Source organism: Hylaeus volcanicus, chromosome 5 (genome assembly GCF_026283585.1).
Source record: "Hylaeus volcanicus isolate JK05 chromosome 5, UHH_iyHylVolc1.0_haploid, whole genome shotgun sequence".
NCBI classification, from domain to species: Eukaryota; Metazoa; Arthropoda; class Insecta; order Hymenoptera; family Colletidae; genus Hylaeus; species Hylaeus volcanicus.
This window is the reverse complement of record NC_071980.1, coordinates 29174748-29199194: the sequence shown is the minus strand read 5'-3', so window position 1 is coordinate 29199194 and position 24447 is coordinate 29174748. Positions and strand designations below refer to the sequence as shown.

The window sequence follows — 24447 nt, the reverse complement described above, 5'->3', positions numbered from 1 at the left end:
GGTTGAGACACTGGTACAATGATAATAACTATTTAATGCATAAGCAAATAATCCAGTGTTGATTTTTACATATATCGCAAACTGACAACGACTGTGAACGTCTTTACATAAAATATAAACAATGTCATTTAGATTATTAATGCTAGGCGCAGATAAAGATATTTCTTAAAGCCAACAATGATAAATTTTGTTTACAATTTCAAGATTGTTACAATAATTTAAAATTATCCTTACAGTTATCCATATAATGCCATTATTACGTCGAATCGCATGTAAAAACAAGATCGGCACTATAATTAATTAAAAATAGAGGGTTAATCAAGCAAAGTTGGATACGTAAATGTAATCTATATAAAATAATCGTTTTGGTACAAAGTAGTAGCCATGAGGAGACTTAATACTGAAAACACTTTTTGGTCCCTATTATTTTAGAGCACTTAAAATATTGGAATAAATGCTTTTAGCTAAGTTATTTAATGAATAAATAATTGACAATCAATTTAAACGTTTCCCACATATTTTACGTGCTACTAATTCTGAACAAATATGAAAAAGCCGTTCTCTCCTTTTCATTGATCATTTCTTATCATCGAAGTGTTAACATTACTGTTACATAAATACTCAATAGTTTATCTTTAATACAAACAAATTGCAAGCGTTTGTCATTTTTGTTGTTGTTCTTTCAAGCACCGTTTCATTTTTTTCTCGAACTGAACAATACGTACGAAATTATTTATATACCGACAGAACACGTTGCATACTTAAAATTAATAACATATCAATAATAATCATATACATTTTGCACAAATAATATTTCTGTGCGTTTATCATGCAATGTGGAATTTCATCGTTCGATATTTGCGACAAACGTGAATGATTTGTCTCGAGTGTGAAATAAATTATGACAACTATGGCACTGCTTTATAAACGTGCTGCACCATTATTATTAGCTTCATTATCATTAACGTTATTACTATCTGTACTATTGCTGCATATATTTTGATTCTCTCCAAAATTATCCGTAAGCTAATAATCTTAAAATTTAATTATGCGATTGTAACGGAGTATACCCGCGAGTGCAAATTGCAATTAAAATTTCAAATAGCAGGTTAATAGTTACGAATTTTATATTCTTTTTTTTTTATCTATTGTAAGGCAGCCTACTTCGGTCATAAAATTCATTTATTTCGATAATCAATGGTCTATCTAAAATCGTAACCTAATTATCTCGTAATAATTTAACCACAGTAGAAACATGTTTTGTACACTCAAATATGTATTCAACATTAACATTACATCAGCACCACCTTGTATTCTGTTTGGTTTGTTTCGATCTTCCAGAGATTCGCAAAATTTCACTGTGACTAGATTTATAAATAGACTATATGATAATCTTTTCTTTATAAAATACAGTAATTTTACGTACACTAAAGCTCTGAAAGAAATTTTTACCCAAAAAAGCAGTTTTTAATTCCGTTTGCGAAAAATACATTGCATTGATAGCACCTGATGCATTTTAATTAATTTTTTTTCATCATTTTCCTATCTAAGTTGAATCATGAACAATAGACTTCACGAACGTAAAAATGTATACTGCTGTGTACATGTTATGCATTGTTTAATCATTTGAAGCACGTTTGGCAATTTCTATCAAATTTCTTGGTACTATTTGCAAAAGAAATCTGCTCGTTAAAGAAAGAATAAAAAAGTGTGAAGGAAATTTAATTATACGTTATTTACGTGTGCTTCAAAGGGTTGAAGTAATACATTGCAACATCATAGGACAATGTTTGTATAGAAAAAGAAGGCGAGATCAGTATCTTCCCAAGTACATAAATTTTAAATATAAAACTTGTATTCTTGGAAAAAAGTATAAACATTCGGAGTTAGATAAGAAATCGAGGTTTATAAAATAAGAAGGTAATGGTCATTAATAGGAAGAATGTTATTGTCCTGTGGAAGTTATGTGAAATAAAAATAAAAACTAACGTTTTTTCGTCAAACTTTTCGAAAGGATAGAATTAGCGTAAAATAAACAATGTGCAACATTTCGCGCCTCGATCAAAACTGAGTAATAAAAACATATCCTTTTGATTAATTGTGTAAGACTTATATACACGTGATATAATATAAAAAGTTTGTCTTTTTCTGAATCATTGGCATTTTTTTTCTATAATAAAGAGGCGAAAGGTATTTCCGATAATATACCTTCCTATTAAAATTTTGTTTAAATTACGCTGTTATACACGTATTCCTTGAAACAATATAAATATATCTTCATATTGTTTCAACAATACTAAAAGTATTTTCATAATCTTATAATTCCGTTGTGTACCCTTTCTTTATAATACAAAAATACAAACAATCCTGTTGATTATAAATATATTATTTATCAGCTAGTGCTAGTCCATTCACCTGTCTCTTGTAATGCTCTATCTGTTAATCTTTCTATTTCAGTCAAAAGCTGTTCAGTCTCTAAATCAACACATACCATATCCGCTTCGACCGGATCCCATTCTAAACTATTTGGTGTAGACACTCTAGACCAAGGAGATGCTGTCAAACTAGAGGGTTGACTGTTGTTTACTGATGTTTGAGTCAGAGAACCATCGTTACTTTCAACGTTTTCATCGTCCATAACTGGTAGAGGCATTCCTAAACCAACAACACTCTTACAATAAGTATATCTAAACTTCTAGAGAGTGTGCTTTAGAAAAATTATGTACCTTCGTGTTCCCACTCTAGATCTAATGAAGAGCCAGGAGTAGAGGAGACGCATGCTTGTTGCTTGATTAATATCCTTGCATCAAGAATTTGAAGTGGAATATCCAACCCAGAACTAACACATTATTTTAATATGATTAACTTAATACATAGTAGATAATTATACATAGAATATATTTATCTAGTTAGGTATTGTACCTTGTAGAAGCATTGTTCCTAGAATTTAATCTAGTATATTTATTAGTACCCTTTGACCATCCCCCATCTTCTAACAATTCCAATGTTACAGGAACTCCATGTTTCTTCTACAAATATATTAGAAGTATAATTTCTAATCTTACTATCATAAGAATTAGTCAAACTCTATGTGCTATGATTAACTATACCAATAAGAAATCTTGGATGATGCTATCATAATTGATAACATACATTAAGCAGACAGACTTACTACTCTGAGTAAAGTATACAAAAATCCTGATAATCTAATCCAATTACCTTGAATCGATTTAAGGAGAGAAACGATAACAGGCTATCCAGGAAGCATAACAATGAAGTGTATAATTAATACAATAAAGAACTGAAACACTGCCCTAATGTTAAACACAATTCCTTACGTTTTTGATCCTCTAGGTTGGTCTGCATCTCCTTTGTCATCCATAAACTATAAAGAAATCAATACATTGTAATCATCCTATGTTAGATTTACAAATCAAGGAGTTATACAAGCCGGTTCTTAAAAAGGAACCAATGCAATTATCTGAACATCTCATCAGTTTTTTTAATACTTCATGTACTAGTCTATTTAGGTATAAAAACTTGCCAATGAGTACTACAAACTGACACAAACAAACATCTACAAATAATAGGTTCCTTAAATTCTGTGGAATAATTGCACAGGGTACTCTCTAAAAACCATGCTCTGTACGTTGTTACTACAAGCCAGAGGACATTTCATTTCTTATCGATGTCACTGATTGTATCATGAAGTTCTATATACCTCAACTTGTTCGTCTCCTTGGCAAGACATGGTGTGCCTTTGGTAAAACCTTAAATTCAAACGTGTTCTGCGTGAGAAAACAAGACTACACATGACGTAAAGAAAGCATAAACATTTACACGGAAATTTCAACGAAAGACGAAAATATGGAGCGTCGATACGCGTACAGTATCTCTCACGAAATCCTTGCCTGAAAATAATTGTAGTATGTCTAACCTGTATGACAAGGAGTCTGTAACTTTGGAAATGCAGCGGCCGAAACAGGCCCCCATGACCTGTTAACACACGGCGTACCGCCGTCATCTAACTGATAATAGGGCTCCAGATATCAGTATTTAATTCCACGTGATACGTGAAGGATAACAGGAAGAAACGCGGTCCTCCGCAACAAAGTTCCAGAAATATCAAACACGACACATCGTTCACGAATTCAAGCTGAGTCAAGCGTCTGTCAACTACATACTCACACGCACTCCTATTCACTTCTGTTTGATTCTGTTCACTTCAGTTCACTCCTACTCAGGGATGCCATAAATCCCCTCCACTTTTCTCCGCGTGAATCTTAACGAGGTTATGCACAGGCGCGATAAACGAATGATGCGCATGCGCAATGTTTAAAGCGCCACGCTGCGCCAGTAAAGTATATAATACGTTCGTGAAACTGGCACCCTCAGTCACCCCCCATAAAATAGAATTATAAGAGAAACAAAAAAAAATGAGATAGACTCGTTGTGTCCACGCACAGCCCACGAGCCGTTCAAGGCTTAGAACTGTGTCACCTCGCGTCTCGTGTCACCGGTCACCGGGACCTTCCGATCATATTTTTAAGGTTCCGGTGACCGGTGACGCGGTCCTGAGTGGAGAGAGCTGGGCGGAGTCAATTGAAAATCAGCCGAAAAGTGCAGTTCTTACCGAGCTCTGACTTAAAATATTGAATTTTAAACTATTGGTCAGCGCCATCTACTAAGAAACCGTCCAAGTTTGACGTGAAATAGTTTCTGGCTCCTGTTGCAAGATGACACCACTGGTCCTAGATCACACGCCATCTAGCTACGATGGCGGGAACTCTCTTGACTACAAACTTGGGCGTTTTCCCACCGATGGCGCCACTGGTACTAAAATCGCTCATTGAGCGGCTTAATGAGCGGTAGCATTTCTGGATGCACCGATTTTGTCGCAGTCACGTGGTTTTATTTGCACAGCTTCGTTGCAAGTGAAATATAACTATGTACATTAGTCGACGCTGATTGTCATTTCAAGTGCATACCACTACCGCGCGTGGTTTATCTACATGCAATTAATTACATCTGACCGAGGTTTAAATAAAACTATTTTATCGACTTTTCCTAACAGCGATTGGCCTTGTAATTTCATTCACCAGCGCAATAGTTGTATCAAGTTGTATTACGCGTGCGTCGATGATGATAGTTGTCATTCCTCTTTAGTTCCATGGTTCATGATAAAAGTGGAAACTGACAATTTAGGAAATAGTATTTGGCTTTAGCCAACATCTGGCGATCTCTAATTTCTCTAATTCGGTGAAGTTTGAAAACATAAAAGAAAAGAAAGAAAGAATGGCAAAATCTAAGACGACTGTCTATATACGTGTATGATTCGAAATACTTGTTGAGAAGGAACATTTCCGATAACAGAAAAAAAGATAGGTTTTGTTTGTGACAGTTATCACGGACACGGACATTTTTACATCTAAATTTAGTTAAAACAAGATACATTGTTAAGACTGTTTTAAAACCATGAAGAAGATAGTGTAATAACAGCCAATTGAGTGGGATAACGTTTCTTCCTCTTGAAGATCTAATTCATTGATGCAAGATACAATCATTATGAATTCTGTAGTCATGTTTATTTTAATGTTTATTATGCTAATTAATGTCAAAGATGGAATGTTGATATCACAGCATCCAAAGTTACTGGTGGTATCCTATGATGCTTTCAGGTATGATATATGGTTATTGTTTTCCAACTTTGAATTAATTATAACACATCGCTTTAAAGCTCTTTTTTCCAATGGATATACGTTATAAATTATAATTTTCCAACATAAATTTAATTACACATTTTTATTCCAACTTCATAGAAGCATTCTGTTATTAATATATCTTCTGCTTTACAGATATGATTACTTTAACAGAAATCTAACACCTTTCATGAACAAATTAAAACATGAAAGCACATATGCTGATTATATAATGAACATTTTTGTCACAAAAACATTTCCCAATCACCATACTATGGCCACAGGATTGTATGCAGAAACACATGGTGTTATAGATAATGAATTTTATGATCCTGCTTCAGGGAATACAACAAAATATTCTTACAATTTATATCACTATAGTAATAATGTTCTTCCTATATGGGTATGTAGAAAATTATGATCAATTTATATCATATACCTTTCATTAAATTGATAAATTTTTGACTACATAAGGCTGCCAATGAGAAAGGAGGTGGCCAAAGACGTAGCGGTTCTATGATGTGGCCTGGTGGAGTATTTGAATACCAAGGAGTTTCTGCCACATTTTCGCAGGTACTATATGAATAATGTTAATGCCATGTTTTTCAATTTAAATAATATTGCAATTTCTTTTAGAATTTTAATAGTACTGTACCTTGGGAAGAGAGAATAGACACTTTAGTGTCATGGTTTATCGATCCTATACATCCGATTAACTTTGGAATAATATACATCGAAGAACCAGATTACCATGGTCACGGGATCGGAATAAATAGCCCCGAATTTGACGATATTCTTAGAAAATTAGACAACATAACTAAGTACTTGCACAATAAAATAGAGCAGCATGGTTTACATGATCTCAATATCATTCATTTAAGCGACCATGGAATGGCATCCGTTAAGTTAGATAGGATAATAGATCTAACAAAGTATATTAACAGTTCTGATTACAAATTCGTGGGCACTTCACCAGGTTTACATATATTTCCCAATCCGGGTACGTTGACTCGCTAATTCCGATTGTACATGTTCAAGAGCAATAAGATTATTAATGTTGTTTTTCTAGGTAAAGGAGACCAAATATACGAAGCACTGAAACAAGCAGCAACAAAAACAAAGACATTCAAGGTTTATAGAAGGGAGGAAATTCCTAGGAAGTATCATTACGGAAATAATACACGCGTTGGTCCTATTTTTGTTATTGCTGAAGTTGGATACGCGTTTCAGAATCTTCTTGATACTATAGAATACTATAAAAAGTCTTTCAATATTACAGGTAATCATAGATAATATACAATTCAGATATCGAGAGTGTACAAATTTCTATGTACTCTAAATATAATATTTATTTTTAGTAAATGGCGACTCAGAGTTTGGTCTGCATGGTTATGATAATGCAGCACTAGAAATGCATCCATTCTTTTTCGCGAAAGGTCCTGCATTTATCCCCAAGTGTAAACTGGAACCATTTAACAACATAGACTTGTTCCCTTTATTTTGTAAAATACTCGATTTAGAGTGCCCGGCAGTAAATGGCACTCTGTCGCATATAACTAAGTGCCTTAAGAAACATCAACAAGATATCACAGTTATCGCTTATAGAATGATATGTAAGTGAAGATTATAGGATTGATTGTTAGCATTTGTTATACGTATAATATTTATCTAACATCTCTCGATTTAGTTGTAGCCACGACTATCTCTATGACAATGGTAGGAATAATAGGAGCGATTGTAATGTTTTATATGAGGAAGCGACAATTAGGTGCAAAAAGTTACAGGTAAGTGAATACATACTTCAAATTATTTTTCCTTTTTTTTGTCCAAGTTTGTTAAAAAGAAAAGAAGAATAAATTAGGATAAATGAAACATATTCGGGATTGCGTTTTTATGAACTTACTTTTGGATTTTAAAAGTTGAATTTTGGAAAGCATTATAATAATGTAACATTAATATTTTAATTTTTCAGGAGATATTATCTATTGGATGGATAATATGTATAAACTAACAAGCAATAGACGAAATATATTCATTTTCATATTATACATAACTAAACGAAATGGGTTGAGAAAATGATCTTAAAAAACATAAGTCATAATATGAAATAACATCACTACACAGAATAAATGAAAATAATGTTAATTTCATTTTCAATAAATAAAGTCTTATTTCGTCAGACTTTGAAGTATATAATATAATAGAGCTTTTCTTTTTAAATAATTGACGGTCTTAGATATTCTAATCAAAGTACAATTATTCAGAATTATAAATAAAAATTATTGAATTCGTGCAAAAGTAAATTTTTGTACTAGTTTCTTTATAGGAAATTATTAATGATGCTTTAGCGAAATCTATGTAGCAAATTTTAATCTTTAGATTGTACATTGAAGCACAAGATAAAAATAAATTCTTTAATAAAGGATACACATATTTCTCATTTATATGGGTATAAACAATTGATTCAGAGAAAGAATAATACATAATACTTTCTTGTGGCATTTTGTTAGAAATTTGTTGTCCTCTAATATTACTGTCGTATAAAATAACAAGACTTTTGTTTTTAGAAGAATACTGGAAGATTTGGAAGCACAGTACCATTGGGATGAAAAATACGATATTCAAAATGCTACTTGCAAGTAAATTTACAAAGATTTATTTCCAAACTTTTTCTTTCTGCTTAATGTTTAAGATGAATTATCTCTTTTCATATGCAGAAAACAAAACTTCGGAAATATGAATATTAATAATTTATCTATTTTTCTTTCCAGATTAAGCAATTATCCTGATTTATTCATAATTTCATGCCACACGAATAGTAGACGTTCATATGCAAATAAAGGGAACGTTAAATATAGGAAATCTCTTTTTCACGATAGGTGACACATGTTTCACGCATTGTATGGTCAAACGCATAACTTTTAAAATGCATATAAATGAGAAAATACTTCTGTGATAATGAAAATTTACATCTTCAGACAAGTTTCTGAATAATGTATTTAAGTATATGAATAATCATATTAGTTATCTTACTGGGTGTACAGATTTTTATGAGTTTCTATAAGGTACACTCCTTTGAACTTTTATCTCTTTAGGTTATGTAATGCTATTCATTATAGTAACGATATTTTATCAGATTAGAGCGTAAAATAAAAGAACCGTCTAGAAAATGAGGTTTTACCTTTCAATTTGTACATACTGTCGATAACAGTATAATATAAAATGTGAAAGATGCCATGCGTGGACAATATTTGGTAAATCTATTTAAGTTGTAACAAATAAATTGTTCTGCACAGTATTATTTTAGAGTTTAGAATGTAAGATAATTCATCGTGTACATTTCCAGCAAGTTATTTTATGGAATTAAACTATAGATCACGTACATTTATCATACTCAAACACCAATTGTATAATGCTCATATGTACATACGTCACGTATAAATATTGATGCTATCACAGCACACCTAACAAGTGTTTTTTAATAAAATATATATCCACAACTGTTTATTTGATTCATTTCCCTTAATAACTTCCATTTCCATATTCTAATGCCAAGCAATGAAACTCAGATTAGATTAATCATTGATTTGTAAGGGTGACTGATCAGTGAAGTAATTAATTTTAAATTAAATTTCGAGGGGTTTGTTGAAAAGGGCATCATCCAAGTTTGTCGCAAAATAGTTAGGATTTTTTTTTAAACGGGTGTATTTTTTACTTTTCATGTGCATAGCTTCGTGAAATACAACATAATGAATAGTATGTGTAACTTATATTAAATTTGTTATATGTTATATACAGTTCTTCTAATGTAATTATCTACATTTACATAAACAATAAGAGAAAAAATATACGAGTGTAATTAAAAATCATACCAACAAGGAACTAAAATACATTTTGACAAAAGCTAGTACTTACATAATCGAATAGATTCAGTACTATATTTGGCAGTTTTCACAAATACAGCTCATTTTTTTTAGCAAAGAATCTGATTCGTCCAATATTTCAGGCACATTTATATGGAAAACTATCAAATAAAGATTATTGTAAAAGTTATCGAATATAAATGTATATATATATGGTAAATGCAAACACTAACATTTTTTAATACTAAAGATTAATAGTGTGAGTATATATTCAATGTCAAAAGGTTAATAATGAATCTCAAAGACTAGTAAATACAGCCAATGAAAGAACGCAAGAATGCAACGAAAAGTTTAGAATTTACATTGTTCTCGTATCTAACGAAGATAGCAATTTTTACAATAAGATAAACAGTTCTTCGTTAGAGTATGGTAGATATGTACTAAAGTAGATATATCGGTGCAGTCATATCTCCGTCGTACATTGTGTTTTTAATGAATATCAGATTATTTATAGCGTGTATAAATCTGTTATTTCTTCTAAGTTTAAAAATGCTATCGATAAAATGTGTATAAAATTTACTTCGTCTTGTTAACATACTTACAATTATAACGTTTGTTACATTTAGAATAATTTAAACAAGAAACAGTCGTCGCAAAACAAGTAGAATTATCGCTGACACCAAGGAAGCAATGAGAATGCTCCAAAATAAATCATTAGAAGATGACATTGTCTCTATTTGTTGGTTTATTATAACGTCTGACTGCTGCCGACTTTGATTATCGGTAGAAGTCGCGTCAACGTTACGTTGCCTCAGTTCGTTCTCTGAAATAGTATCTGCATTTATCATGAAAGATGCACCTGACGTGGGCGAATCGTCAGCCTGAAAATACGATTTCTAAAAAAAAATCTGAAGTAGATTATAAAAATTTACATAATCCCATCAAAGAATTACCTTCAAAGCAATTGTATTTAACATTGTTTGTTCTTCTTCCGTGATGGGTTTTTTCGCTGTTGTCTTGGACAACAAACTAACGACTTTTCCGCAAGTATCGCACTCCCAAGTCAGGGATCTATAATAAAATAATTTTTATCAGAATACAGAAAGACAGCTTAATATTTGTTTATTCAAAAAGTTGTGTCAAATACTTTTTCGCGAGTTTCTGTCTCTCTTCTTTACTATAATCTAAAGAACCGATCGACCCGTTTCCGGGCGTTGGCATGAAAGCGATCAAGGCTAACAGAGCTGTTCTAATACTCCAAGAAGGTTGCCATGTCTCAGGATGGTGTCCAGAAATACTGAGACATATCTTTTTGTTGGTTTCAAACCGGCCATTTGGCTGGAACAACAAGGTGAATGGTTATTCCATGTTACAGTAAATTATGGAGAACTGGAATAATATGTTAGCTCACTTACTGTCAACAATATGATATTTGGGGGTTTCATGGGATAGTCTGGAGGTAATAAAATTCTCCCATGATAAACCCCCCCTTCGAAATCTGTGGAGGGTGGCCCTTGCACTGTAAAATGCCATTCGAAGAGATTGTCTTCCAGGGGAGATGCATAATATTCTTCTGTTGCCTCGTGAAGCTCTTGAGCTTCTCTCATTAATCTTTTTACCGCTGGAATGATATAAGATATGTTAGTCTAATATATTATTCATGATTTCAAAGTATAATTCTGTAATTGTAAATTATTGATTTGGAATTCATATTGTATATTGATAATATATAGTTAATCAAGTGTAGTTAATATATATGACATATTGGAAGAGAGTACTCAGCAATACGTATTGTAAGATAACACAGACTAATGCACAAAGATAACAATTAGCATAAGTTACAATAGTTTGGCAGGTGCATGGTAAATGTATTGTACTGATACGTAGCAATCAAATATGAAAGTATATAAAAATAAAATTTTTTTTACATATCAGAGTTTCACTTTTCAACAATATACCGCGAGGCATACATTAATGTCAGTGTTATAAAATCAGAGTATGTCAGATCTAAAAAAAAAATCGAGTTACATGTATAAAATTCTCTCATTTCTCTCGAATAGTGTTTCACTTAGCCAAATCGTTACAACTCGTATGCTTATTATACGAGATTGTTGGTGGCTATGATCCACGATTCATTTTCTAGAGATAAGGTTATTTCGGCGAGAGAGTAAGAAATAAAAAGAAATGAAAAAATAAGCGTTCGTCGATCTGTATACGTCACAGAATCGTGGGCAGAAATGATCTTACATTAAAAGCCCATTTTCCGCGTGAACTCACCAGGACTTTTCGCGTTGTACTTTCCCTCGAATGACATTTTTGGGAGCGGGTGCGATCCGAGGTTAAAAACTGGAATAAAAATAGTACTCGAGTTGCGTGCTATCGCCTTGTCAGACGGCCTCGATGCACCGACGTAGTCAACTGTGCATTCTTCACATTTTACGACGAGGCACCCAGACTATCTGAAAAGGAATAGGTTTGCTCGGTTGCAACGACGACGAAGTTAATTTTGACGTGGCCTAATAGGAGCGGTGGGTATATACGCGAATCGCGCAAAAAATAACGTGAAAGTGGCCGCGCTTATCGCGTGCACGCGCGCGCGCGCTGAAGTCAGTACTGGCCTGTTGAAGTTTGTTCGCAAATAACCGCCGCCATCTGGTTCTCTGGTATCTTTCGAATTTTAAAATGATTTCTTTTTTATCAGTTAAAACCAGACGTCATTATACGCCAGCGGTGATTTGCGTTCATTCTGAGATTTGGGAAATGGGACTTTTAGATGAATTTTTATACATTTATCTTTGACTTTTTGGAAAGGTTTGACCTCAGAAAGGTGGATTGAAGTGTCCATCCAGAAAGGTCACAGAACGTCTTTTTGAGCTTACAAATTTTTCGCTCCCAAGCGATCGCTTCTTGATAGCAGCCAATTACTGGAACATATTATAATGAATTAGACGTAAGCCACACATCCGTTTGTACTCTATTACGAGTTACGAATAAATACATTTGTAAATAGAACTGACATCTAGAATCTAGATAGTACTTGTGGCGCCATCGGTGGGAAAACGCCCAAGTTTGTAGTGAGTTTAGTTTCTATAAATCTTTCTTTACTTTTTATAAATGCATACGATTTTTTGTTTCATAACACTACAATATATCGTTTTAATGTATTATTTTAACAATATTTGATTTAATCCAACAGTAATTACCGACTCTTTAGTTGATGGCGCCATCTAGGAGCATCAGTGAGAACTATGTTCAGTACAAGCTTGAGCATTTTGCCGCCGATGGCGCCACTAACTGAAGTGTCGGTAATTACTGTAAAATTAATAAAATATTGTTAAAATAATATATTAAAACAGTATGTTGAAGTGTTATGCAGCAAGAATTGTATTAAGCATACATTTATGTTGAAATAATGAAAAATTTATAGAAAAATATCGATGGCGCCATCTACTAACAATCATACGAACTGTTTTCACGACAAACTTGAGCATTTTACCATCGATGGCGTCACTGACACTGCTCACCGAGCGGCTCAGTGAGCAGTGACCTGTCCCATTTAGCTATCTAAACATGATGTAACATTTTATTTTATATAGCTGTTTACATACTTGTTATTTTGAGAATGTATCGTTACGTTTTGCTTTTCATTATTATTTTTGATTTTTATTTTACACAGAACCCTGCCTCTAAGCAGCTTCTTCGACCGAGGGGAAAGTAAACGTCGCCGTTCGTGGAAATTATAGACTTTATTTTTAGAATATTCTGAATATCATAAAACAACGTAAACATTCACAACAAATGGGAATAGGGGGTGTTATTTATAATAGTAATAATAATAATGTCATTACGTTATCGTAATAATTAATTGTTATGAATATGTCATCATGACGTATTTATAATTATGTATAAGTAAGATCTTTTATTTAATTTTAGCAATTATCCACCGTACCTTCATCGTCCGTCCTTTTTTTTTTTCCTCTTTTACTGATAATAATCATAATAATAATAGTGGTGGCCGTAATTTTAATGATAACGACGATAATCTTAATGATAATAATAATAATGATAAAGTAACCGATAACGACAGCAATGATAATAATAGTTGTAATGTTTTCTATACGTATGGTTCGTCATGTATATGTATATATAAACAAATATAATTATGCTTATCTCGTAAGAAGGGATAGAGTTTCACAATGGCGCTAAACAATGTATGCAATGCAGTTCGCTTTCGTGTTAACTTTTGTGTTTCTTTTTTAATTTTTTGTTTCGTAGTTGTCGTCGTTCTCCTTCGCCAGAATTAATCTCGTTTTCGATAAAGTCGTACAGTCGAAGATCTTAGGAGTAAGATTTCTCGTAATGGTAAATAGATAATAGTAAACGTGCGTATGTACAGTTTTATCGTTGAATGCCATTCTTCGAATGCCGCAAATTTAACGTTCGGTTACGGTTCATGCAGTGTTCCCAGTGTACGCCCAATGGATTCACCTATGGTGAACACGACTTTCGAAAAGAAAACCTCGACAAATGGGCAGGAACAAGTGTTCCAGTTTTTTTTTTTTTTTCGATAATAGAAATAATGTATTTTCATGGTTGAAGTAACGTTTCAGTCTTTCGCTTCGCAGCAACGTTATTTAGAAATAACTGAAGTAACGATTTATTCGAAACACTTGCTGTTAAAGAGAACGTATATAATGAAATGGTATTTCAAATAGTTTAAGAGTAATCGATCTCTGGGTGCTCTTTTCTCGACGATGCTCGTTTATTTGCCGCTTTGCTCGCGTTTTACACTGGACAGGTGGATCCACCGAGCGATCGACGCATAAAACTGACAAGAGAAACGAAGTCTAATGCTACGATTTCCTTGGAAAAATTGATTAAAATCCTCCTTGCTCTCCTAACGTTTCGCCACGATACATTCCACGCGATCGATTCGCAGCTGCTTCGTTCCGTTCGTTCCCTTTGCGTCGTGCACCTTCACGTCGCGAGATCCAAGCGTATGTGCTTTCGGTTGCTTTTCGATACGCGATTGAATTTTTGTTATTTTTGATCGACGAGAAAACAACCTGGTCGCGCTACAGAAGGCGGTGTAATTGTATACGTGGCAAACGAAAGCAGTCCACGATGTTCAACGCGTGTACTTTCACGTGTCTCGCTGATATTTCGTTCGTTTCTTCGTTCTCGATTCTTTCTTTTTGTTTTTTAATTCGATATGTACATACGATTATCGATATAAATGTATGGCGGATCACAAGTCGCGGATAGCAAGCAGTTAATGACATTTAACGATAATTACAAAACAATGGTGACATGGTATGATATACATATATATATATATATAATATATATATAATATATATATATAGATACACACACAGACACGTGCACATATATACATATACATGTATACATATATTTATTGCGTATACAGTAATCAGTCGTAACAGGTACATAAAAGTTGTTTTTCAACCAATTTGATCGTGTTCCCTCTGTGATTAAATTAATTTCCTTTTTCGTTTATTGTTACACAATTTTGTAATTTGTATATATAAATATTACACCGTATATCATATGTGTATTTTAGCTTGTGGTCTCGCCTGTGTGCCTTATCGTGTGGATTCGCTCCCGTCTGCGCGCGCATGTGTGTGTATATTTATATAAAGAGATGAGAATGCACGCAACTTAACTCCGTATGTATACCTACTATATGCGTATATACATGTATATAACCGCCTATAAGTCATCGCGAAAATTCTGTTCCGGGAACGGGCGCCATCTTGTCGAGTCGTACGTGCCCACGAGGCTGTTGTATTGCTTATCGATTTATCGAAAGAGCCTCGTATATAACGAAATGGCCTGTTTAAACCTTTCCCTTAAAGCTATGCAAATTGCACAGAATATATTTGTTATATTTTGTAAATCTTTCCGCGCGATAATGCTTACTAAATGGACTAAAATATTTTTCTTTATAATTACTTCAATGGCACTCCACTTATATCGCTGGTTCTCGTTGCGTAGTAAACTGGGACAGTCGATGTAAAATCTTATGAACAAATTAACTCTGTTATTCAATTTTTCCCGTAATTATTTAATTATTCCCGTAAATCTGAAAGTTGCCAATACCTTCGTCCAGCATTGTAGAATTGTTTATGAATCGATAATACAATCGAGGCTTCTATCGATTCGATCACACCCTCGTGGGAAATCTAGGCGTCGCGACGTGGACGCGTACGACGTCGGTGGCGTCGCGAATCGCGGGATAATATCGGACAGAAATATAAAGAGATACAAAGAGAGATAGAGAAAAAGAGTGCGTGTCTGAAAAATGTAGATAAAATGGTAAAATCCTCATTAGCTGTTCTTGCTCGCATCACGGAGGGACAAAGTATCTCGAACGAGTTCGTAACAATCTAAGAAATCGCTAGTCCACCCATTCGCTGTTCGATTATCCCGATCGATCGAGCTCTAATCGCGAAGATACGCGTGCTTGGAAACGGGCAGAATTATTTTTCACGGTAGTCTCGTACGTACATCGCAGTCAGAAATTTTTTATATAATCGTGGAATCAGTCCCCCTTCCCTTTGGGAAAAACCATATCCCATTGTTTATCGTTTTTATGTTACAAAAACGAAATAGATTAGGTGCCTCAAATATGAAACGCTTTCGCGATTGGTAGTAGACCGAGGAAATGGCTTCGCCAGTGGCGTAACAAACAAAGTTAGTTTAATTTTTTGATTAATTTTGCGAACTATCGAGAGTAGAAATGAATTCTGAGAGCGTTTAGGAGACAGTAGTTTGTAGAAGAATAACAATAAGCAAAATCTGATGGCTACCGAAGTTCGTAAAATTGTTGGTTACGCCATTGGTCGTTATTCCTCATTTTCGATGATTTTTTAATGTCTTAAACGCGGTGTGTACACAGCCTGGCCGTGTAATATAATCGTGGACGTTCGTTCGCGTACTAAAGATAACGCATCGACGCACATTATCGTTAATCATACCCGTACTCACTCTCTCGTACACAATGAGACTCGAAATGGGAAAGGAATCGATCTGGGAGTCGAGACGTTTTCGGTGGACGCGCACGTAATTCTAAGAGAAAGGCTTTGGGTTCACCCCAATCGTAAGCTTAACGATATTACACGCTACTACAATATAATACAGTTTCTCGTTTCCACCGGGGGGGTGAATCTTGCGACGCCAATGCGATGCAACTATCGAATACTATTGAATATCATCGGGCACCGTTCGGAAACAAGGATGGATACGATCGGTACTTTAATAAAAATGAAAATGGTTCATTCTTAACGTTTGGGGGTTCATTAATTACGCGAGGACGATTTTGGCCATTTTTGACACCCCTTCTCTTTACATAAGGATACATTAAAGTAAATTTTCGTTTGCCTAACGTGAAATATAATATCATTTTACGATCGACAAATTAAAGTGAAATGAAAGTTGGGTCGAAACTAGATCTTCTATTTTTCAGATTTGAGTTTAAATAAATAAAGAAGTTTGCCCGCCCTTGTTCCAGAAGGAAGTTGTAGTAAGAATTAAGAGGAGATTCGTTGGATTTCGCGTGTTCGTTTCAGGTTATTCGAGGTATCGATGCATCGATCGCGTGAGCAAAGAACACGTGGATCTGTCGTTACGAAAACGTGAACGGTTCGGATGCAACGAAAGACGAGCGTGTCCTCTCATCACAACAGAGATGGAGTGAATTTCGTTACTAAAAGGTATTATGACCATAAATAATGATAATTTTAATATAAAAGCAGCAATACACACGTGTATCAATATCTCTCAAGTGGTTAATATCTTTTTATATAGACGAGAATCGTGACTATCTCCAGAAACACTCAAATGCGTTTTTCCCGCGCTGATAAAAGGACACGAGCGTCAAGGACGATCCTGCATCATCGACGAGACGCTTTCTCCGTCGATAAGAAAAGAAAAATGCTCGAGAAAAATTTTACAATAATAATCTGCATTCCTATTCGTAATGAAGGCAACGATTGCACTTTGCCCCAGAAAGATCGAAGCAAACGACCAGTAGTGATATACTTTCGTCACAGGATCGATCCTTCCTACGGGATCGGTAACGATCCACGATGATCCGAGCCGGATCGGTAACGTTTCCCAACGACTTACCGACGATCGATCATGATTTTTCACCTATCTAAAGAGATTCTACGACACGATACAATGTTAGGATCAAGAGACGCGCACGAATATGTACAATATGTTAAGAGGCGGCTGCGTTTATACGCTGGGACACGGTTCGCGTTCAGGTAACGTTCTTCTGTTTTTACTATGCACTCTTAACAAACAAATCGACATGAACGTTTTTCTATATTATCACGTTTTCTTCGTGTTGCTTTGGGTAAAGCTGGCCAAAGAATTTGATTCGAATAATCGGAACTGAATGAAAACTTCACGTTATCTTTTCTCCTAGTAAAATAATTCCACAGTTTAGCTAATTAATTAAAAGAAAATGAGATTCGAGTTCTGAACTGCTGTAATCGTGTCTCCCTCGTGGTAACGCAGCATGAAACGACCATCACAATAGTGACCAGTGGTAGGAGATAGTATACACAATGTATATTATCTTTACCAGCGGTTCCCGCGCTTCGAAAACTCACTCACGCACTTACGTACTTGTTTTTCTCTCGCATTCGATAGTGACGATGTGATAATAGTTAAATAGCATCGGTAACGTCGTCAATGGTAACGATAATCAATAGGAATATAATGATAATAATAATCGTAATAATAATGACAATCAATAATGAAACAATTAAAAATAACCGTATCTCACGATGACCGTAATAATAATAATAATAATAATAATAATAATAATAATAATAATAATATTTAGTTAACGCTATATTATATATATTTATATATTTATAATATGTATTATTTATAGATGTATATTATATTATGTATTTCATTATTATTTAACACATTCTTTTGTACAAGTAAATCAATTAAGAATAAGTACAACTTGGTAGCAAAGAGAGATAGAATTATTATTCACTGTATATCTTTATCATAGTGAGAAGAGAGAGATATATATATATATAATAATTTTTTTGTGTGTGTATATATATATTTATATATATACTTATTTAATTCATTTCATTTTATAATAATATTCTTTCATTATCTTTATTATGTTTCAGACCGTAATTCTTACACTGCCGCCGATAATTGGCTGACGGAAGTGGCCTTTGACTGTACCATTCTTTTTCTACCTCTCGTTTCGTTTCGTTTCTTTTACTTTCTCCTTAACACGTTTTATAACCATTATTTTTGTTATTTATTTCACGTTCAACCTTCTTTATTCTGGAGTCTTTTCTCACGTCCCGTGACATTCCCAATTCCGTCCACCGCGAATAATTTCCGCGTTTCTCATCGTCGCGATTCGCCGTAGCGTCCAACTTCGGCTTTCCATCGATTCTTAAGATAGAGGAGGTAGAAAAAACAGCGAAAACGACGAGATATTTTTATTACTAGAAATATTACACGATAAAGCAGCGCGGCGGACTCCGCACGATTTCGATCGTCCGTCGAGACGCGTCCGCAATGGTCCGGATGGCCAAAAATGCGGCCAAAATTAGGAAGAGTTTTCGAAACTTCGTGAAACTTGAATTTTGGCCACGTTTTTCGCGAAACGAACCGCTGTGCGACGCGTCGTCGCCAAAGAAATCGACGCTTCGGAAACGCGACGATGAACGCATCAACTTCTCCGCAGAGATGGGCAGAAATTTATTCGGACAATAAATAATTTTTATTCGTTATTCGAAACGTTTATTTAGAGAGGAATTTCGCCCATCTCTGCTCCTCGACGAGATAAACCGCGAAAATAAACGCGGGAGTTGGGCGAGGACTTTACTTTAATAGCAGTTGAGAAATGCTGGGGGAAAAATATATATATATATGTATATATATGGTTGAAATATGCAAAGTCGAACTCGATTGTAAGGAATACCGGGGGAACTGATAAAATTTCATAGTTATATCTAGACAAAAAAAAAAAAAAAAAAAATTAGAAAAAAAAAATATTAGAAAAAACGATAAAGAAGAAAAAGTATATTTACATGCCTGCATATTATCTGTACTAATATGCTTCTTTAAACTACATAACACTTAACATTAATGCTAAACGCAATTCATTTTCAACTAACTAAGAACAATACTAGTTAATAATAAATACGACATTCTTTTATATTATTAGTCTTTTCATCCGTGAATCTTGAAACTGAGATTACCATCAAATATCTCGCACGTTGATGTTTCTCAAAGTTACGAAAATTTGGTACGGTGGCTGATATTAATTGGGAGTATAAATTAAGATTATTATGACTTTTTGCTGGTTACAGCCGCGACATCATCGCTGGACACGTGTTCGTTATAACCAAGTTCGACCGTATATAAAAAAGTTTGGCATTCCCGCGCCGAGAAATAAATATGTTATATACAGAGTGGATCCTAGAACGCCGTGAAACTGCGTGAAAGTGTAAGAGTAATCAAAGATGGCGTAAGAGACTCTTGAAAACGCTTCAGAACATCCCGAAGAATCGCCATATTTAAAAAGGTCAACATACATGCTGATGGGAAAATGAGTTGCGATGATAAATCGATTCAGTTCTCAGACACTGACTTTTAAAATAAAATCAAGGCTAAGGCAGGAAGGCATCCAAATGAGACTCATTCTACCGCGCGATAAAAAAAAGGCGGGAAAGTGTATAAACCTCTTATGGCACTGAAGTATAACAACATAGGAACGCACAAAATGTTTAAAAATACATTTAAAAACCGCGCGATTTTATAAAAAAAAAAAAAAAAAGATAATATCAGGTGATTCTCGACGCTTGTTTCTTACACAAAGTTAGACAATGCTCGAGGCGCGAGGCTAGCCGCAGAAGGCGGGAAATTCGAAACCCAGGAGTGCACTAACGACAACCTAGAGACTAGCCAAGTGTTTCAAAAACTAATCAGCGTTCCAATCGTTGGAACTCTGCTTTCAAATCACGATTCGTAAAATCAAAAAGGAATCGTAGTTTGGCACTGACATCCGTCGACTCGAACTAAACACGCTCACGGGAAAGAAAGGAAGCGGCATTGAGAAGTCACGTGTTCAAATCGATAACTCGATGCCCCGATTGGCAAGCGCGAAATTGTTTCTATGGCACATCGAGCGCAAGATCACTTTCAGAATGCTTCGATTCCTCTATTCGAGACGCTACAATCCCTGTTTATTTCTAAAAAAAAAAGAAAAAAAATTCGACATCTGACTACTCGTCTTAACGCTTTCGTTCGCATTCTCGCGTCCCAATCCCACTTTTCAGGGGCCTTCGCAAAGGCTTCACTTCCGACGCCAGGCGCGAGCAGCCTCGTCGTCTGTGAGCCAGACTTATGTCGGATAGTAGCAAGAACACACATTAAAATCATAGAAGATCAACGTTATTAGACGTGTTACGCAACGTGGCTGTCCGTAATTCTCCGATCGAAACGTGTTTCGAGGAATTCAGACCACGGACAAAATTCGTTCGCCCCCTTTTTCTTTATTTTTTTCTTCCCCCTAGACAATTCGTTTTCGTTTTCGCTTTCTCTCCTCTTTAAGTTCCCTACTGCCACGTGGACGATGCACGTGGACGCATTGGTCGAGCGTTGTCCCGTCAGTTCTCTGGCCTCTGTGCGTACCTCCTCCGAAAATCGGTTATCTTAGTTCCCGCTATAAACTTCTGCGACTGGCTGGAGCAAGGGTTACGCATCACACGTCCAAAAGGAGCACACATGTCATGGTTTTTTTTTTCATTTACTGATATACGTATAATATGCGTTATAGATCCTTCGTTCGTGCGCGATCGAGGCCCGCGAAGCCTCCGCGAGAGATTCCCTGTGCCCCGTCGAGCGTGCCTTTTCAGTTCTGGGGCCACGAAGCTCGCGCTCACCCGTCCAGAGATGGGCGAAATTAGAAGAAGGCGAATTAGAAGTTCTAATTTTGATTCAACGTGGGTACAATTTTGACCATCTCTGGGCTCTGTTATGCCGTGGGAAAGTTTCTTCGGATGAGTTTAAAATAGAACCTCTCTATTGCACGCGCTTTGATCACTGATTCGCTTGCATTTGAGGCTGACAGTATTTGTGATTTCAAGATTTTCAAGATATTAACCCCTAGGAAACTAGGGGGAAACTAACTAGAGGAAACTAACCCCTAGTTTAAAACGCACCTTAGAGGAGGCGAGGGCGAGAGTTGTTTCCGAGCGGATGAAGTTAAAATCGAGAGGAGGACTCGCGAATTATTTAAAAAGAGAATCGAACTGTAATTTCTCTCAAGAATTTGACAACCTTGGTCGTTGGTCGAGTCGCGTCTTTCGAATCGGTATCGTTGTGTTCTGAATCGGTTTCGCGAGAGTGCAGGGACGCGTCTAAAAATGGGACGTTTTCTTTACAAAAAATTGTTCCCTCCTTGACGAACAAACAAGTTGGGACGGGCGAATCGCGCGTAATCGTGCCCCCTCGCTGAGCGACGCGCTCGACGTGGATTTAATGAGAAACACCGTATCGTATAATAGTAATAATAATGATAATGATAATAATAGTAATAATAATAGTAATAATAATAATATTAATCAATTAATAATATATTTATCGTATATGCGTATATTAAATAAATTCTCCGATATAACTTACGGCTTAACCCTAAGCTTAGCTCGACTTAAGATTTAAGTAACCCCACCCTGTCGCGGGGATGCCCTTGCACCACCCAGGGCGGACTCCTTAAGAACCTAGTAAATCCTAAAACCGGAAGCTCCGCCGTACCGACAGGCCAGCTGCCTTTTTTTATTTTATTTACCTCTTTTTTCATTTCACCTTTTGTTTTCGTTTCATTTTTTATTCTCTTTTATTTTTTTGTTAAATCCCCGTCAAATCTTTCATTTCTCTATACCTCGCGTATGTTCGCCTCGCGTTTGTTACGGAGGGAGGAGGAAGTGTTCCCGTGCCTGGATCGCTATCTCGCGGCGATCGAGGGAAACGAGAGATCGTCGAAGACCACCGAGGACGACGACAGATTGATTCCTCGGCGTTTAAACGACCGCGACACGCGACTTACACGCGACCCTCTTCCCTTTTGCCCTTGCTCCGTGTCTACGCGCGCATAATGATTGGTTATGATACCTACTCTCTGCAAGAGGTCCCACCGGAACGAAGACTCTTAGCTCGTTTGACTTGGCGCCACTGTAAGAGAGATCGATCTCGTGTGGCGCCATTTCGTTGTGGCTCTGCAGAGTCCCACCTTTCTGTTGCTTTGTGTAAAACGTTGGAATATGCTTGATACATGGCAACAGAAGTGGAGCTTGTTCTGCTGTGCAACTCTAAAAAATATTTTTCCAAATTGATCTCCATTTACAGGGAATATCACAGATCGTAACAAATTTTAATTAACATTGTAAAAATAGAACGAATAAAATCATATTTTTATATAGTCTGAATCTACTTGATAGGATGTCCCTATTCTCCCTCGAAATTCCTCGTTAAAATTGTAATTCCTATGGGCTCGCTCACGCCATTAACCTTCCGGTATAAACCAGATGGGAGAGGTCTGGAGACCTAGATGTTGAAAGGCCCTGGTTCTAGTAAAGATCCTCAAGCAAACTCTCTTCCAAGGGAAAGTTGACAGCCTGAGCGAGCCCCAAACTCTTCTGGAACCCGAGTCTGTCCACCAATAGGTGCGCGTACACACGGAGATCGCAGCGCTCGATTCGTCCCTCCTCCGTCGTCATTGTTCCCAAGCTATCGTTCTCTAAATTTCGATCCAACGCGAACAGGGATCGTGGTCGTCGTCGTCGTCCGACGGGAGAAAGAGGACAAAGGAGACGAGGGCACGACGATCGCGCAGAACCTCCCGCGAGACGAACACTCCCCGTTTAGGACGCGAGCTGCAACGACGCGCGAATCGCGCGCAAAACGGGGTCAGACCCGTGGACCGTCTCCATCGTCGGCGTGGACATCCCTCGCAGCGTCTGCCCGCTGCTCTGAGACACGACCTGTGGGTGCAGTAGCGACGACACCCGTGGTTCTCGCGTCGACGAGCGTGGCAGTCTTCTCCGCGTTCGAGGTCTTCCTCGCGGCCGCGACGATTCCTTCCTGGCTCGACAAACAGCGCGCTAGTGATAACAACCGGGGGGGAGAGACGAGCAATGGTTTGGATCTTACGGTGGTGGCGGCGGCGACAGCACTTGGATCTTACGACCCATCCTTGCCACCTGAAAAAAACGTTCAACGGAGCCTCGACTTCTTTCGCTAACACTTTGTCGACAGAGTGAGACCACGAACGCGATTGTACGAGGATCTATAGCTTGGGTACATGGAAAAGCTCCCTTGGGGGCGTGGCTCGAGCGTGGTGGAGCCGGTGTTCCGCCTTTAGGAGGTGAAACCTTTTATTTTGACTACTGACTTAATTCTTCATTAATTCATGTGAAGTGTATTTATGAAATTTGTAAATAAAATAATGTAGGAAATACTTTAACTAGCGCCATATAATCCCGTCACTCCAGGGATCGTTTCCAGATATTCAAGCAATACATCCGTTCGTTCGTCGCCGACGATAAAACGCGTGCGTCGGTTTACGAGTCTTCGAAAGACCACTTCGTGGAATATTCGTGCGCCTGTGAGCGTTTCCAATGGCCCGAGGTTTGGCAATAAACGGACGCAACTACTTTGACTTTAATTCTATCGAGAGCAGTTACCGAGAAGACAACAATACCGTTCGAACTTCGGGATACGTTAGAAAGTTTGGCAGATACTGTCCGAGTTTATGGAGATGGAGCAGCAACCTCGACGATAGACTGCAAATTAGTTGCCTCGAGTAGGTA

At 36.3% G+C, this 24447-nt stretch overlaps 4 protein-coding genes across 11 annotated transcripts in view; 1 reads left to right on the top strand and 3 right to left on the bottom strand.

Annotated features, from left to right (window-relative positions):
* Window positions 1–14: 14 nt before the first annotated feature.
* Window positions 15–4490, bottom strand: LOC128877288 (uncharacterized). The gene is made up of 7 exons (XM_054124465.1): window positions 3938–4490; window positions 3722–3770; window positions 3339–3385; window positions 3220–3253; window positions 2923–3029; window positions 2727–2839; window positions 15–2655 (listed from the first exon to the last, which is right to left on the bottom strand). The coding sequence occupies exons 1-7, from the start codon at window positions 3991–3993 to the stop codon at window positions 2393–2395; spliced, it is 669 nt and encodes a 222-aa protein (XP_053980440.1). The 5' UTR covers window positions 3994–4490; the 3' UTR covers window positions 15–2392.
* A 411-nt stretch (window positions 4491–4901) lies between these two features.
* On the top strand, window positions 4902–9199 carry LOC128876887 (bis(5'-adenosyl)-triphosphatase enpp4-like). 3 transcript variants are annotated; one of them, XM_054123695.1, is made up of 9 exons: window positions 4902–5678; window positions 5856–6102; window positions 6174–6272; window positions 6336–6699; window positions 6769–6978; window positions 7058–7312; window positions 7387–7483; window positions 8267–8338; window positions 8471–9199. In XM_054123695.1, the coding sequence occupies exons 1-9, from the start codon at window positions 5548–5550 to the stop codon at window positions 8580–8582; spliced, it is 1587 nt and encodes a 528-aa protein (XP_053979670.1). In that variant the 5' UTR covers window positions 4902–5547; the 3' UTR covers window positions 8583–9199. The 3 variants fall into 3 exon arrangements, with proteins under 3 accessions (XP_053979670.1, XP_053979671.1, XP_053979673.1); XM_054123696.1 differs by having other exon boundaries at window positions 4903–5678; window positions 8267–8334; XM_054123698.1 differs by having other exon boundaries at window positions 4905–5678; window positions 7672–9199.
* Window positions 9200–9386: 187 nt separating this feature from the next.
* On the bottom strand, window positions 9387–12200 carry LOC128876888 (ubiquitin-conjugating enzyme E2 J1-like). 3 transcript variants are annotated; one of them, XM_054123700.1, is made up of 6 exons: window positions 11840–12200; window positions 10978–11183; window positions 10710–10900; window positions 10516–10633; window positions 10165–10458; window positions 9387–9723 (listed from the first exon to the last, which is right to left on the bottom strand). In XM_054123700.1, the coding sequence occupies exons 1-5, from the start codon at window positions 11874–11876 to the stop codon at window positions 10195–10197; spliced, it is 816 nt and encodes a 271-aa protein (XP_053979675.1). In that variant the 5' UTR covers window positions 11877–12200; the 3' UTR covers window positions 9387–9723; window positions 10165–10194. The 3 variants fall into 3 exon arrangements, with proteins under 3 accessions (XP_053979675.1, XP_053979674.1, XP_053979676.1); XM_054123699.1 differs by having other exon boundaries at window positions 9450–10458; window positions 11840–12198; XM_054123701.1 differs by having other exon boundaries at window positions 9450–10443; window positions 11840–12190.
* A 1089-nt stretch (window positions 12201–13289) lies between these two features.
* Window positions 13290–24447, bottom strand: part of LOC128876884 (uncharacterized) — a 139373-nt gene continuing 128215 nt past the window's right edge. For all 4 annotated transcript variants that reach the window (XM_054123685.1, XM_054123684.1, XM_054123686.1 and 1 more), the window contains one exon: window positions 13290–23838. The gene's annotated coding sequence lies outside the window, so the exon portion shown is untranslated. The remainder of the gene's footprint in view (window positions 23839–24447) is intronic.

What these genes read in the sequence shown, in the direction of transcription:
- LOC128876887 (XM_054123695.1), top strand. Translation starts at nt 5,548, where the DNA reads ATGCAAGATACAATCATTATGAATTCTGTAGTCATGTTTATTTTAATG. An exon ending in GTATCCTATGATGCTTTCAG is followed by an intron (nt 5,679 to 5,855) that starts GTATGATATATG and finishes TCTGCTTTACAG; the next exon opens with ATATGATTACTTTAACAGAA. An exon ending in ATTCAAAATGCTACTTGCAA is followed by an intron (nt 8,339 to 8,470) that starts GTAAATTTACAA and finishes TTTTCTTTCCAG; the next exon opens with ATTAAGCAATTATCCTGATT.
- LOC128876888 (XM_054123700.1), bottom strand. Translation starts at nt 11,876, where the DNA reads ATGTCATTCGAGGGAAAGTACAACGCGAAAAGTCCTG. An exon ending in GTACAACGCGAAAAGTCCTG is followed by an intron (nt 11,184 to 11,839) that starts GTGAGTTCACGC and finishes ATATCATTCCAG; the next exon opens with CGGTAAAAAGATTAATGAGA. An exon ending in AGACAGAAACTCGCGAAAAA is followed by an intron (nt 10,634 to 10,709) that starts GTATTTGACACA and finishes ATTTTATTATAG; the next exon opens with ATCCCTGACTTGGGAGTGCG.
- LOC128877288 (XM_054124465.1), bottom strand. Translation starts at nt 3,993, where the DNA reads ATGGGGGCCTGTTTCGGCCGCTGCATTTCCAAAGTTACAGACTCCTTG. An exon ending in AAGGAGACGAACAAGTTGAG is followed by an intron (nt 3,386 to 3,721) that starts GTATATAGAACT and finishes ATTTCTTTATAG; the next exon opens with TTTATGGATGACAAAGGAGA. An exon ending in TCTAGAGTGGGAACACGAAG is followed by an intron (nt 2,656 to 2,726) that starts GTACATAATTTT and finishes TTGTTGGTTTAG; the next exon opens with GAATGCCTCTACCAGTTATG.